Source organism: Pipra filicauda, unplaced genomic scaffold, assembly GCF_003945595.2.
Source record: "Pipra filicauda isolate LSUMZ 115617 unplaced genomic scaffold, ASM394559v2 scaffold1296_size19110_pilon, whole genome shotgun sequence".
Taxonomy (NCBI): Eukaryota; Metazoa; Chordata; class Aves; order Passeriformes; family Pipridae; genus Pipra; species Pipra filicauda.
In genome coordinates this window covers 1-16004 of record NW_024103758.1, presented here as the reverse complement: position 1 = coordinate 16004, position 16004 = coordinate 1, and the positions used below count along the sequence as shown (strand labels likewise).

General features: G+C 56.4%; 1 protein-coding gene and 2 pseudogenes across 1 annotated transcript; all 3 read left to right on the top strand.

Moving 5' to 3' along the window:
• Positions 1-349: 349 nt before the first annotated feature.
• LOC113993340 (protocadherin beta-15-like) lies at positions 350-5069 on the top strand. Its single transcript, XM_039390962.1, has one exon. The coding sequence runs from the start codon at positions 350-352 to the stop codon at positions 3221-3223; it is 2874 nt and encodes a 957-aa protein (XP_039246896.1). The 3' UTR covers positions 3224-5069.
• An 855-nt stretch (positions 5070-5924) lies between these two features.
• On the top strand, positions 5925-9986 carry LOC113991388 (annotated as a pseudogene).
• A 3201-nt stretch (positions 9987-13187) lies between these two features.
• LOC120322458 lies at positions 13188-15961 on the top strand (annotated as a pseudogene).
• Positions 15962-16004: the final 43 nt, after the last annotated feature.

Genomic DNA, 16004 nt, shown 5'->3' with positions numbered 1-16004 from the left:
GCTGTCGATAGAGTGTTCAATGCCGTGCTCCTGCTGTTACCGCTGCGCTGCCACTGCGGAGGCTCCGGGCCAGTTTGTCTGTTCCGGGAAGGCGGGTCAGTCTTTCCGAGCTCAGCCTCTGCCTCACGCTGCATTGGTAAAAGCCTTCTGAGACTTTTATTGCCGCGTTTCTCAAAAGGCACTGACTCGCGTGTCAGCAGCAGGGAGCTCAGGACTTCCCGCGGGCTGGGGGCAGCGGGGAGCGCGGACAGACTCGGGACAGGTGACGGAGCTCTCCGTGCGTTCGGAGTAAAGCGGCGGCTCCTCATGGCTCATCCCGACCCTTGCCGGCACTTCTATCCCCGCTTTGATGTGCGCGCGTCCTGCCCCGGGCTCAGCCGAGGGCGAGCGGCGGCACCGCGCGTGTGCGCGCGTGTCCGTGGGCCGGGCCGAGCGGCAGCGCGGGCAGCGGGCGGCGGCGGGCGCAGTCCCAGCGCGCACCGCTGGGTGGTGGTCTCGGCTAAGGCGCCGCCGAGCCCGACCCAGCCCAGCTCAGCACAGCCAAGCCCAGCCCAGCTCACAACAGCCCAGCCGGGCGGAGCGGGCAGCGGCTGCGGCAGCGACCGCTGGGTCTGCCAGCCGAGCCTGGCACACCGCGGCTGCACTCCGGGCTGCGGAACCGACTGGAATACAGAGGGAGCAGAAGGGCACCCGACCGCTGCCGCTTTCGTTGGGGACTACGCGAGAGACCCGCGAGAAGGAGATCGGACACCGCCGCCGCCGCCGGAGCCGGAGGAGGGCCATGGCGATGGCAAGGCAAGTGCTTTGTGTGTGTGCTTTGCTCTCCCTGCCGCTCGCTCGCTCGCAGCCCATCCGCTACTCCGTGGCCGAGGAGGCGGACAGCGGCTCCCTCGTAGGCAACCTGGCGCAGGACGCGGCGCTGCCGCCGGCGCAGCTCTCGGCTCGCCGCGCCCGCCTGCTGGCCGAGGACGGCCGGCAGCACTTTCGCCTCGACCGCGCCAGCGGCCGCCTCGTCGTGGCCGACAGGCTCGACCGGGAGCAGCTGTGCGCCCAGTCCGACACCTGCACGCTCGCCTTCGAGCTGCTGCTGGCCGACCCGCTGCAGTTCTTTCGGGTCGAGGTGGCCCTGCAAGACATCAATGACCATTCGCCCGTTTTCCCTGCTGAACGAGTCACTTTTAAGATCCCCGAAAAGAGTGACCCAGGCTCTCGTTTCCCTCTGGAGGTTGCTCGGGACCTTGATGTTGGCAGCAACAACGTACAGGCATACAGCATCTCTCCCGAGAACGAGTACTTTAGTGTCTCCTATGACAGTCGGGTTACAGGCAAGAAGTCTATCGAACTGGTCTTGGAAAAGCCTCTAGATAGAGAGGAGCAGGCAGAGATGCATTTCAGTGTCATTGCTGTGGATGGGGGCTCTCCTCCCAGGAGTGGGACCACCCAAGTCCATATTGTTGTCCTAGATGTCAATGACAATGCTCCAATCTTCACACAGGAGGAGTACATAGGGAAGGTTGTAGAAAACGTACCAACGGGTTCTGTGCTTCTGACTGTGTTGGCAACTGATCAGGATGCAGGAATTAATGGAGACATCTCCTACCAATTCAGTGAAGCAGTTAGCCCGAGTGAATCATTGTTTGAGATTGATTCCACAACAGGAGAAATTAAACTTCGAAAGCCACTGGACTTTGAGGCAGCAGAGACTCACGAACTCACTGTGAGGGCCACAGATGGAGGGGGCCTTTCCGCAATCTGCAAGGTGTTGGTGGAGGTGTTGGATGTGAATGACAATGCCCCGGAGCTGGTGGTCAGTTCCTTCAGCAGTCCCCTCCCCGAGAACTCAGCGCCCGGCACGGTCGTTGCCCTCTTCACCGTCAGGGACCGCGATGCTGGGGCCAACGGCAAGGTCTCCTGTGCCCTCGACGATCAGCTCGTCTTCTCCCTGCGCCCAGCCTATAAGAATTACTATGAGCTGGTGACCGTCAGTGCCCTGGACCGCGAGGAGACGGCTCAGTACATCGTGACGGTGACAGCAGCAGACGCGGGCTCCCCTCCTCTGACGAGCAGCCACACCTTCACCGTGGCCATCTCGGACGTCAATGACAACGCGCCTGTCTTCACCCAGAGCTCGTACACCATGTACGTGCGTGAGAACAATGTGCCCAGCGTGCTGGTTGGAGCCGTGAGTGCCGCAGATGCCGACGTGGGGCTCAACGCCAAGGTGACCTATTCGCTGTCAGCGGGGCAAGCGGCGGAGCGGCCTTGGTGCTCGTGCCTGTCGGTGAACTCGGAGAGCGGGCAGGTGTTTGTGCTGCGAGCCCTGGACTACGAGCAGCTGAGGCAGAGCGAGGTGGTGGTGAGCGCCTCTGACGCGGGCTCTCCCCCGCTGCGAGCCAACGTCACCGTCCGCCTGCTGGTGCTGGACGAGAACGACAACGCCCCGCTCGTGCTCTACCCGGCGCCCGACAGCGGCCCGGCCTCCAGCGAGCTGGTGCCCGTGTCGGCTGAGGCGGGCTACCTCGTCTCCAAAGTGGTGGCCGTCGACGCCGACTCGGGGCAGAACTCGTGGCTCTCCTACCACCTGCTCAGGGCCACCGACCCCGGGCTCTTTGCCGTGGCTGCCCAAAGCGGCGAGGTGAGGCTCAGGAGGCCCGTGACAGACAGAGACAGCGTCAAGCACAAGCTCGTCGTCCTGGTGCGAGACAACGGCCGCCCACCCCTCTCAGCCACCGCCGCTCTCAGCGCACTCCTGCTCAAGGACTTCTCCGACCTGCGCCAACCGCACGGCAGCCCCGCCACCGACGACCAGCCCGGCTCCCTCACCACCTACTTGATCCTTGCCTTGGTCTCTGTCTCCCTGCTCTTCCTTGGCTCCACAGCAGCCTTCGTGGCTCGCAGGCTGTGCAAGAGAAAGGAGCTGAAGGCTGCCCACGTGCTTGACGGGGCCGACAACTTGCCGAGCGGCCTGGCCGAGGCAGCTGCTGCAGGGACCCTGCCCCACCCCTACTGCTACGAGATCAGCCTCACCACGGGCTCGGGCAACAGCGAGTTCAAGTTCCTCAAGCCCTTCGGCCCCAGCCTGACACCACAGCCCTGGGCCATGGCCGGAGGCCCCAGTGAGGAACAGGTTTTCCCTTGTGTCCCTGTCCCCACAGAGGACGTGACACCGGACGATGCTGGGACTGTCTCTGCAGAACAGTTCAACAGACTTTCCTTTAATTAGAACGGGGTCGTCACAGCCAGAGGTTTCATGCCTCGTGGTAGGAAGGGGTGCAGGCTGCAGCCTGTGGGTTTGGTTCCTCCAAGATAAATCTGTATTTGCAATTGGCATAACCATTTTCCAGAAATTGTAAATCAGGGAATACTTGTGTTTCACTAAAAACCAAGAAGCATAGAGAATAAAGGGTCCTAAAGCTCTTTCACTCAGACAGTTGTAGGTTTCAGAACTGATTCAGCCATTTCTGACAGGCTTTAAGAATGGGGTTAGCTCTCCCAGCTAAGCTCTTGTCTCTCTTGCTGTCAGATAAGACCATGGGCTCTTCTGTAACAGAATGGCACAGTTGGGTACACAAATCTCATCCTCTCTGAAATGCATAAAGACATTTTTCCAGCTCAGCAATGTTGTGAACGCAGTGTCTCAATGTCGTGTGAGCACAGGGCTCTTGCTTTCCTGGGTTCTGAATGTCTCTGTCTGAGATACCAGCCTGTAGGAATGGTTCCTCCAGAGGAAATCTGTATTTGCAATTGGCAGAACCAAATTCTAGTAAATTGTAAGTCAGGGAATGCTTGTGTTCCACTGACAACCAAGAAGCAAACAGAATAAAGGGAACAAAATCTCTTTCAGTCAGACAGTAGTAGATTTCAGACCTGATTCAGCCATTTCTGACAGGCTTTGAGAATGGGGTTACCACTCCCAGCCAAGCTCTTGTCTCTTTTGCTGTCACACAAGACAGTAGACCTCTTCTGTAATGGAATGGAACAGCTGGGCAGAGAAATCTCATTCTCACTGAAATTCACAGAGGCCTTTTCCCAGCTCAGATAAATTAGGATGTTGTGAGTGTCGTCCTAGTGTTGTGGAAGCACAGCACTCTTTCTTTCCTGGGTTCTGGATGTGTCTGTCTGAGATGTGTGGGCCCTGTGTCCTTTGCTCTCTTGTCACTGTGTCTGTCTGTGCATCACTAGTGCTGCCTGGTGAATTAGGCATTTGCTCCCATTCAGCCATTGCTATGCAGGCCATGCCATGCTTGTGTTCCACTAAACCCCAAGAAAGAAACAGAATGAAGGGGGCCAGAGCTCTTTCACTCAGACATTCATATGTTTCAGGTCTTTTAAGGCCATTCCTGAGAGGCTTTAAGAATGGGGTTAGCAGTTCCAGCTAAGCTCTTGTCTCTCCTGCTATCAGACAAGACAGTGGATCTTTAATTCTGTTCTATAACACTATGGCACAGAAAATGAGACAGGCAAACCTCATCCTTTCTGAAATTCACAGTGACCTTTGCCCAGCTCAGGTCAGTGCTGGGAAGTTGTCAGTGCTGTGTCACAGTTGCATGTGAGCACCAAGCTCTTTCTTTCCTGCGTTCTGGATGTTTCTGTCTGACATATATGGGCTCTGTGTGCTTTGCTTTCTTGTCACTATGTCAGTCAACACAACCACTGTGTGTTTCCTAATGTTCACTGGTGTTGCCCGCTGAATCAGGAATTCCTGCCATTCAGCCATTGCAAAGCAGGCAATTCCAGCTCAGCAGGCAAGGAGGGTATTTTGATACTTTGAGTACAGAGGTCTCGTCTTCAGAGAAGAGCAGAAAAATGCACAGTAAGATCTTCCTTTGACCAATAAGAGGGGATTGGCTGTTCTGTCTTTTTGCAGTACAGTAGCACAAATGGTGTTGGGGTGGGCTGCAACTGTACAGAGTTATTAAAACATGTTCATTGTTTTTGGGTGCATTGCATGAAAACTCCAAATGTCCTTCAAAGAGCATTTTTCTGAAGATACAATCAAGATGAGCTTGTGAAAAGGACTTTGGCTTTAATCTTCTCATTGATGTTCCTGGATTCCGCAGAATTGAACTGGGAAGCTGTCCCAGCATACTTTTCTGGGTTTGTGTGAGAGCATTCATGTTCTCCTTTAGGTCCTTTTTCCTTGTACTCCCTGAACTGGGCTTTAGCATTTTTTTGCCCGTTCCTTTTAAGGACTGTCACCCCATCTGTAGTAACTGATACCTTTACTAATGTGTGTGATGCACAGAATATTCAGAAAGCCTCACACTGCCTGTGTTGTGATGAAGTTTTAAACTGTAACATTCTAAACTGGGATACCCCTGAGTGTAAATACTGAAATAATGTGTAATTGAGAAATAAAGAGAGTACCTTAATTCCTTGTGTGGAAGAATCTTTTGTAGAATCATTCGTTCGGGAAAAGTCTGTCAAGCTTTTTAAAAAGTCTGGGAGGTTTTTTTCGTTTTGTCCATTTATTGAGATGATGTTGGGTGAGTGCATATGTATCTAGAGCTTGGAGATGCAGGCGATAGAGCGTTCAGTGCCGTGTCCGTGCTGTTACCGCTGCGCTGCCACTGCGGAGGCTCCGGGCCAGGTGGTATCTTCTGGGAAAGTGGATCAGTCTTTCCGGGCTCAGGTTCTGCCTCACGCTGCAGTGGGAAACGCCTTGTGCTGCTTTTACCGCTGCGTTTCTCGAAGGGCGCGGACGCTTCTGCCAGGAGCAGAGACTCACGGTTCCCCGAGGACTGTGGGCAGGGGGGAGCGGGGAGGGCGGACAGACGCGGGACAGGTGCTGACTCTATCCGTGTGCTTGGAGTAAAGCGGCGGCTCCTTAGTGCTCATCCCGACCCTTGCCGGCAATTCCATCCCCGCTTCCATGTGCGCGCGTCCTGCCCTGGGCTCAGCCGAGGGCGAGCGGCGGCACCGCGCGTGTGCGCGCGTGTCCGTGGGCCGGGCCGAGCGGCAGCGCGGGCAGCGGGCGGCGGCGGGCGCAGTCCCAGCGCGCACCGCTGGGTGGTGGTCTCGGCTAAGGCGCCGCCGAGCCCGACCCAGCCCAGCTCAGCACAGCCAAGCCCAGCCCAGCTCACAACAGCCCAGCCGGGCGGAGCGGGCAGCGGCTGCGGCAGCGACCGCTGGGTCTGCCAGCCGAGCCTGGCACACCGCGGCTGCACTCCGGGCTGCCGAACCGACAGGAATACAGAGGGAGAAGGAAGGCACCCGACCGCCGCCGCTTTCGTTGGGGACTACGCGAGAGATCCGCGAGAAGGAGATCGGACACCGCCGCCGCCGCCGCCGCCGGAGGAGGGCCATGGCGATGGCAAGGCAAGTGCTTTGTGTGTGTGCTTTGCTCTCCCTGGCGCTCGCTCGCTCGCAGCCCATCCGCTACTCCGTGGCCGAGGAGGCGGACAGCGGCTCCCTCGTAGGCAACCTGGCGCAGGACGCGGCGCTGCCGCCGGCGCAGCTCTCGGCTCGCCGCGCCCGCCTGCTGGCCGAGGACGGCCGGCAGCACTTTCGCCTCGACCGCGCCAGCGGCCGCCTCGTCGTGGCCGACAGGCTCGACCGGGAGCAGCTGTGCGCCCAGTCCGACACCTGCACGCTCGCCTTCGAGCTGCTGCTGGCCGACCCGCTGCAGTTCTTTCGGGTCGAGGTGGCCCTGCACGACATCAATGACCATTCGCCCGTTTTTCCCGTGGAACGAGTCACTCTTAAGATCCCCGAAAGGGGCGACCCAGGCTCTCGTTTCCCTCTGCAGGGGGCTCGGGACTTTGATATTGGCATCAATAGCATCCAGGCATACAGCATCACTCCCGAGAACGAGTACTTTAGTGTCTCCTATGGAAGTCGGAGTAATGGCGACAGATTTGTTGAACTGGTCTTGGAAAAGCCTCTAGACAGAGAGGAGCAGGCAGAGATGGATTTCAGTCTCATTGCTGTGGATGGCGGCTCTCCACCCAGGAGCGGGACCACCCAAATCCACATTGTCGTTTTAGATGTCAATGACAATGCTCCAGTCTTCACACAGGATCGTTACACTGTGCAGGTTTTGGAAAACGCACCAGAGGGCTCTGTGGTTTTGACTGTGCTGGCAACTGATCGGGATGCAGGAGTTAATGGGGAAATCTCCTACCAGTTCAGCGAAGAAGTGGGTCGGAGTGACTCAGCATTTCAGATTGATCACGTAACGGGTGAAATTAAACTCACAAAGCCTCTGGATTTTGAAGCAGCAGAGACTCACGAACTCAGTGTGAGGGCCACAGATGGGGGGCCTTTCAGCAATCTGCAAGGTGTTGGTGGAGGTGTTGGATGTGAATGACAATGCCCCGGAGCTGGTGGTCAGTTCCTTCAGCAGTCCCCTCCCCGAGAACTCAGCGCCCGGCACGGTCGTTGCCCTCTTCACCGTCCGGGACCGCGATGCCGGGGCCAACGGCAAGGTCTCCTGTGCCCTCGACGATCAGCTCGTCTTCTCCCTGCGCCCAGCCTATAAGAATTACTACGAGCTGGTGACCGTCAGTGCCCTGGACCGCGAGGAGACGGCTCAGTACATCGTGACGGTGACAGCAGCAGACGCGGGCTCCCCTCCTCTGACGAGCAGCCACACCTTCACCGTGGCCATCTCGGACGTCAATGACAACGCGCCTGTCTTCAACCAGAGCTCGTACACCATGTACGTGCGTGAGAACAATGTGCCCAGCGTGCTGGTTGGAGCCGTGAGTGCCGCAGATGCCGACGTGGGGCTCAACGCCAAGGTGACCTATTCGCTGTCAGCGGGGCAAGCGGCGGAGCGGCCTTGGTGCTCGTGCCTGTCGGTGAACTCAGAGAGCGGGCAGGTGTTTGTGCTGCGAGCCCTGGACTACGAGCAGCTGAGGCAGAGCGAGGTGGTGGTGAGCGCCTCTGACGCGGGCTCTCCTCCGCTGCGAGCCAACGTCACCGTCCGCCTGCTGGTGCTGGACGAGAACGACAACGCCCCGCTCGTGCTCTACCCGGCGCCCGACAGCGGCCCGGCCTCCAGCGAGCTGGTGCCCGTGTCGGCTGAGGCGGGCTACCTCGTCTCCAAAGTGGTGGCCGTCGACGCCGACTCGGGGCAGAACTCGTGGCTCTCCTACCACCTGCTCAGGGCCACCGACCCCGGGCTCTTTGCCGTGGCTGCCCAAAGCGGCGAGGTGAGGCTCAGGAGGCCCGTGACAGACAGAGACAGCGTCAAGCACAAGCTCGTCGTCCTGGTGCGAGACAACGGCCGCCCACCCCTCTCAGCCACCGCCGCTCTCAGCGCACTCCTGCTCAAGGACTTCTCCGACCTGCGCCAACCGCACGGCAGCCCCGCCACCGACGACCAGCCCGGCTCCCTCACCACCTACTTAATCCTTGCCTTGGTCTCCGTCTCCCTGCTCTTCCTCGCCTCCACAGCAGCCTTCGTGGCTCGCAGGCTGTGCAAGAGAAAGGAGCTGAAGGCTGCCCACGGGCTTGACGGGGCCGACAACTTGCCGAGCGGCCTGGCCGAGGCAGCTGCTGCAGGGACCCTGCCCCACCCCTACTGCTACGAGATCAGCCTCACCACGGGCTCGGGCAACAGCGAGTTCAAGTTCCTCAAGCCCTTTGGCCCCAGCCTGACACCACAGCCCTGGGCCGTGGCCGGGGGCCCCAGTGAGGAACAGGTTTTCCCTTGTGTCCCTGTCCCCACAGAGGACGTGACACCGGACGATGCTGGGACTGTCTCTGCAGAACAGTTCAACCGTCTTTCCTTTAACTAGCACAGGGTCAGCACAGGTAGAGGTTTCATGCCTCATGATAGGAAGGGATGCAGGCTGCAGCCTGTGGCAATGGTTTCTGCAGAGTAAATCTGTACTTGCAATTGCCATAACCAAATTCTGGGAAACTGTAAGTCAGGGAATGCTTGTGTTCCACTAAAAATCAAGAAGCAAACAGAATAAAGGGACCCAAAACTCTTTCACTCAGACAGCAGTAGGTTTCAGATTGATTCAGCCATTTCTGACAGGCTTTAAGAATGGGGTTAGATCTCCCAGCTAAGCTCTTGTCTCTCTTGCTGTCACACAAGACAGTGGACCTCTTCTGTAACGGAATGGAGTAGCTAGGCAGAGAAATCTCATTCTTGCTGAAATGCACAGAGGCCTTTTCCCAGCTCAGATAAATTAGGATGTTGTGAATAATGCCATAGTGTTGTGTAAGCACAGCACTCTTTCTTTCCTGAGTTCTGGATGTGTCTGGATGAGATGTGTGGGCCCTGTGTCCTTTGCTCTCTTGACACTGTGTCTGTCTGTGCATCACTAGTGCTGCCTGGTGAATTAGGGATTTGCTCCCATTCTGCCATTGCTATGCAGGCCATTCCAACCCAGCAGGCAAGGAGGGTATTTTGACCCTTTCAGTACATCAGTCTCATCTTCTCTATTGCAGAGTAGAGCAGCAAAATGCACAATAAGATCTTCCTTTGGCCTATAGGAGGGGTTGGGTGTTCTGTCTCCTTGCAACACAGCAGCACAAAGAGTGTTGGGATAGACTGTAACTGTACAGAGGTGTGAAAACATATTTGTTGTGTTTGAGGTGCATTGCATGAAAACTCCACATGTCCTTCAAAGAACATTTTCTGAAGGCAGAATCAAAATGAACTGGTGGAAAGGACATTGAGTTTGGCCTCCTCATTGTTTTTCCTGAATCCAGAGGCTTCTCAATGGAATGGAAAGCTATCCCCACATGACTTTCCAGTTTTATGTGAGCACATTTGCATTCTCTGGTGACCTTTTCCCTTCTACTCCCTGAACTGTGTTTGAGCATTTGCTTGCCTATTCCTTTTAAGAAGGACTGTCACACCATCTCTAATAACTGATTTTTTGAATGATGTCTGTGAGGAATGGAATATCCAGAAAGCCTCACGCTGTGTTGTGCTGAAGTTATAAACTGTACCATTGTAAACTGGGATACCCCTGAGTGTAGAAACTGAAATAATGTGTAAGAGTGAAATAAAGAGAGTACCTTAATTCCTGGCGTGGAGAGAGAAGTCTTTGTAGAGAAGTGCTTTCTGGGAAAGCTCTGCCAAGTTTTTTCAAAAGTCTGGGAGTTTTTTTCTCAGTGTGTCCTTTCAGTGAGGTAATGTTTGGTGGGTACATGTGTTGAGTTTGGAGATACAGGCAATAGAGCGTTCAGTGCCCTGCCCATGCCCTGCCACCACAGCCCTGGGCCATGACCAGGGGCCCCAGTGAGGAACAGGTTTTCCCTTGTGTCCCTGTCCCCACAGAGGACGTGACACCGGACGATGCTGGGACTGTCTCTGCAGAACAGTTCAACCGTCTTTCCTTTAACTAGCACGGGGTCAGCACAGGCAGAGGCTTCATGCCTTGTGGTAGGCAGGGATGCAGGCTGCAGCCTGTGGGAATGGTTCCTCCAAAATAAATCTACAATTGGCATAACCAGTTTCCAGAAACTCTAGTTAAGGGAATGCTTGTGTTCCAACCAAGAAGCAAACAAAATAAAGGGACCAAAGCTCTTTCACTGAGAGAGTAGTAAGGTTTCAGAACTGATTCGAACATTTCTGAGAGGCTATAGGAATGGGGTTAGCAGTCTCAGAGAACATCTTATCTCTCTTGCTGTCACACAAGACAGTAGACCTTTTATTCTCTTGTGTAAGGTTATGGCACAGTGTGACAGAGAAATCTCATCCTTGCTGGAATGCACAAAGACCTTTCCCCGCTCAGAAAAATTTGGATGTTGTGAGTATTGTCCTAGTGTTGTGTAAGCAGAGCACTCTTTCTTTCCTTTTTCTTTTCTTTGGGTTCTGGATGTGTCTGTCTGAGATGTGTGGGCCCTGTGTCCTTTGCTTTCTTGTCACTATGTCTGTTTATGCATCACTAGTAATCATCATGGCTGGGCTTCGGGAACGAAGATTTGGGGAGGGCTCTACCCACGTTTGTTACAAGCGTGTTGGTGGCTAAAAAGACCAATACGAGATAGACACATCCAGTTGCAAAAGGCACAGCAGAAACACTCCTTAGGTGGTATATTCTGCAAGACACAATTCTTTCTGCGTTGTCTTTTCTCCTCAAGGGTGACCCTGCTGCGTTCTCAAAGGCATCAGCAGCGTTATAGATGGTGTGTCTCCAGACCTCTCGATTGGAGGCCAGAGTAGGCCAGTTCTGTTGATCAATATGGGCAAGGCTGAGATGTTGTTTCAGGGAGTCCTTGTATCTCCTCTTTGGGGCTCCTCTCTTGCAGCAGCTGGTGGCAAGTTCACCATAAAGCAAGATCTGAGGGAGGCGGTGGTTGGTCCTTCATCCTGGAGACGTGCCCTGCCCAGCACAGCTGTGTTCTCAGCAACATGGCCTCAGTACTTGTGATTCTTGTTTGTTCTAGAACAGACGTATTAGTCACATAATCTGACCAGTGGATGTTTAGGATTATACGGAGGCAGCGTTGATGGAAGCGTTCTAGGAGACGCAGGTGGTGGCTGTAGATGACCCTTGATTCACATCCATATAAGAGAGTAGAAAGCACTATGGCTCTGTAAACACTGATCTTTGTTCTTTTCTTCAAGTGTTTTTTTCACCAAACTCTCTTATGAAGTTTTCCAAAAGCACTATATGCCTTTGCTAATCTGTTGTCTGTCTCCCCATCAATCTTACCATCCGAGGAGATGAGGCTGCCTAGGGAATTAAACTGCTGGACTGATTTGAGCTCTGATTGGCCAATGGTGATATGGGGATGTTGGGGGATTTCCTGAGGTGCAGGTTGATGGAGAACTTCTGACTTCTTCAAGCTGAGCTCCAGCCCAAAGAGCTCAGCAGCATCTGCAAAGCAGGATGTTAAACGCTGCAGAGCTGCTTCTGTGTGGGCAACAAGGGCAGCATCATCAGCATAAAGCACTTCTCAGACAAGATGGTTTAAGGTCTTGGTGTGGGCCTTCAGTCACCTTAGGTTGAAAAGGCTCCCATCAGTACGGTATCGAATGTAGATCCCGTCCTGATCATCGAGGTCTGCTGTGGCCATTTGGAGCATCACTAGTGCTGCCTGATGAATTAGGGATTTGCTCCCATTCTGCCATTGCTATGCAGGCCATGCCAACCCAGCAGGCAAGGAGGGTATTTTGACCCTTTCAGTACATTAGTCACATTTTCTCTATTGCAGAGTAGAGCAGCAAAATGCACAATAAGGTCTTCCTTTGGCCTATAGGAGGGGTTGGGTGTTCTGTCTCCTTGCAACACAGCAGCACAAACAGTGTTGGGATAGACTGTAACTGTACAGAGTTGTGAAAACATATTTGTTGTGTTTGAGGTGCATTGCATGAAAACTCCACGTGTCCTTCAAAGAACATTTTCTGAAGGCAGAATCAAAATGAACTGGTGGAAAAGACATTGAATTTTTTTCTCCTGAGTCTTGTTTCTGATTCTGGAGGCTTCTTAATGAAGTGGAAAGCTATCCCCTCATAACTTTCCTTTTTTGTATGAGCACATTTGCATTCTGTCTTGATGTTTTCCCTTCTACTCCCTGAACTGTGTTTGAGCAGTGTTTGAGTGTGTGCCTATTCCTTTTAAAAAGGACTGTCACACCATCTCTAATAACTGATTTTTTGAATGATGTCTGTGAGGAATGGAATATTCAGAAAGCCTCACGCTGTGTTGTGCTGAAGATATAAACTGTAACACTGTAAACTGGGATACCCTTGAGTGTAAAAACTGACATAATGTGTAAAAGTGAAATAAAGAGAGTACCTTAATTCCTGGCGTGGAGACAGAAGTCTTTGTAGGGAAGTTCTTTCTGGGAAAGCTCTGCCAAGTTTTTTCAAAAGCCTGGGAGTTTTTTTCTCAATATGCCCTCTGAGTGAGATAACGGTTGGGGGGTACATGTCTTGAGTCTGGAGATGCAGGCGATAGAGCGTTCAGTGCCGTGCCTGTGCTGTTACCGCTGCGCTGCCGCTGCAGAGGCTCCGGGCGGGTTCGGGGAAGGCGGGTCAGTCTTTCCGGGCTCAGCCTCTGCCTCACCCTGCGATGGGAAACGACTTGTGCGGCTTTTACCGCCGCATTTCTCGAAAGGGGCTGACTCGCGTGCCGGGCGCCGAGCGCTCTCGGCTTCCCGCGGGCTGTGGGCAGCGGGGAACAGGAACAGACGAGGGGGACGTCCAGTTGCTCCCCGTGTTATCGTACTCCAGCGGCGGCCCCGCAAGGCTCATCCCGACCCTTGTCGGCATTTCCATCCCCGCTTCCATGTGCGCGCGTCCTGCCCCGGGCTCAGCCGAGGGCGAGCGGCGGCACCGCGCGTGTGCGCGCGTGTCCGTGGGCCGGGCCGAGCGGCAGCGCGGGCAGCGGGCGGCGGCGGGCGCAGTCCCAGCGCGCACCGCTGGGTGGTGGTCTCGGCTAAGGCGCCGCCGAGCCCGACCCAGCCCAGCTCAGCACAGCCAAGCCCAGCCCAGCTCACAACAGCCCAGCCGGGCGGAGCGGGCAGCGGCTGCGGCAGCGACCGCTGGGTCTGCCAGCCCATCCTGGGACACCGCGGCTGCACTCCGGGCTGCCGAACCGACCGGAATACAGAGGGAGCAGAAGGGCACCCGACCGCTGCCGCTTTCTGCGGGGACTACGCGAGAGATCCGCGAGAAGGAGATCGGACACCGCCGCCGCCGGAGCCGGAGGAGGGCCATGGCGATGGCAAGGCAAGTGCTTTGTGTGTGTGCTTTGCTCTCCGTGCCGCTCGCTCGCTCGCAGCCCATCCGCTACTCCGTGGCCGAGGAGGCGGACAGCGGCTCCCTCGTAGGCAACCTGGCGCAGGACGCGGCGCTGCCGCCGGCGCAGCTCTCGGCTCGCCGCGCCCGCCTGCTGGCCGAGGACGGCCGGCAGCACTTTCGCCTCGACCGCGCCAGCGGCCGCCTCGTCGTGGCCGACAGGCTCGACCGGGAGCAGCTGTGCGCCCAGTCCGACACCTGCACGCTCGCCTTCGAGCTGCTGCTGGCCGACCCGCTGCAGTTCTTTCGGGTCGAGGTGGCCCTGCACGACATCAATGACCATTCACCCGTTTTCCCCGAGGAAAGTGTCACTTTTGACATCCCCGAAACGAGCGAGCCTGGCTCTCGTTTCCCTCTGGAGGTTGCCCGGGACCTTGATATCGGCAGCAACAGCATCCAGGCATACAGCATCTCTCCCGAGAACGAGTACTTTAGTGTCTCCTATGGGAGCGGGATTAAGGGCAAGAAGTATGTTGAACTTGTTTTGGAAAAGCCGTTAGACAGAGAGGAGCAGGCAGAGATGCATTTCAGTCTCATTGCCGTGGACGGGGGCTCTCCACCCAGGAGTGGGACCACCCAAATTCACATTGTAATTCTGGATGCCAATGACAACGCTCCAGTCTTCACACAGGAGCTGTATGATGTGCAGGTTTTGGAAAACGCACCACAGGGCTCTGTGGTCCTGACAGTGTTGGCAACTGATCGGGATGTTGGAGTTAATGGAGACATCTCCTACCAGTTCAGCCAGAGTGACTCAGCCTTTCACATTGATCCCATAACGGGTGAAATTAAACTCACAAAGCCTCTAGACTTTGAAGCAGCAGACACTCATGAACTCAGTGTGAAGGCCAGAGATGGGGGGGGCCTTTCAGCAATCTGCAAGGTGTTGGTGGAGGTGTTGGATGTGAATGACAATGCCCCGGAGCTGGTGGTCAGTTCCTTCAGCAGTCCCCTCCCCGAGAACTCAGCGCCTGGCACGGTCGTTGCCCTCTTCACTGTCAGGGACCGCGATGCCGGGGCCAACGGCAAGGTCTCCTGTGCCCTCGACGATCAGCTCGTCTTCTCCCTGCGCCCAGCCTATAAGAATTACTACGAGCTGGTGACCGTCAGTGCCCTGGACCGCGAGGAGACGGCTCAGTACATCGTGACGGTGACAGCAGCAGACGCGGGCTCCCCTCCTCTGACGAGCAGCCACACCTTCACCGTGGCCATCTCGGACGTCAATGACAACGCGCCTGTCTTCAACCAGAGCTCGTACACCATGTACGTGCGTGAGAACAATGTGCCCAGCGTGCTGGTTGGAGCCGTGAGTGCCGCAGATGCCGACGTGGGGCTCAACGCCAAGGTGACCTATTCGCTGTCAGCGGGGCAAGCGGCGGAGCGGCCTTGGTGCTCGTGCCTGTCGGTGAACTCGGAGAGCGGGCAGGTGTTTGTGCTGCGAGCCCTGGACTACGAGCAGCTGAGGCAGAGCGAGGTGGTGGTGAGCGCCTCTGACGCGGGCTCTCCCCCGCTGCGAGCCAACGTCACCGTCCGCCTGCTGGTGCTGGACGAGAACGACAACGCCCCGCTCGTGCTCTACCCGGCGCCCGACAGCGGCCCGGCCTCCAGCGAGCTGGTGCCCGTGTCGGCTGAGGCGGGCTACCTCGTCTCCAAAGTGGTGGCCGTCGACGCCGACTCTGGGCAGAAATCGTGGCTCTCCTAACAAACACTGCTTCAGGAGGACCACCGACCCAGGGCTCTTTGCCGTGGCTGCCCAAAGCGGCGAGGTGAGGCTCAGGAGGCCCGTGACAGACAGAGACAGCGTCAAGCACAAGCTCGTCGTCCTGGTGCGAGACAACGGCCGCCCACCCCTCTCAGCCACCGCCGCTCTCAGCGCACTCCTGCTCAAGGACTTCTCCGACCTGCGCCGACCGCACGGCAGCCCCGCCACCGACGACCAGCCCGGCTCCCTCACCACCTACTTGATCCTTGCCTTGGTCTCCGTCTCCCTGCTCTTCCTCGCCTCCACAGCAGCCTTCGTGGCTCGCAGGCTGTGCAAGAGAAAGGAGCTGAAGGCTGCCCACGTGCTTGACGGGGCCGACAACTTGCCGAGCGGCCTGGCCGAGGCAGCTGCTGCAGGGACCCTGCCCCACCCCTACTGCTACGAGATCAGCCTCACCACGGGCTCGGGCAACAGCGAGTTCAAGTTCCTCAAGCCCTTCGGCCCCGGCCTGACACCACAGCCCTGGGCCATGGCCGGGGGCCCCAGTGAGGAACAGGTTTTCCCTTGTGTCCCTGTCCCCACAGAGGA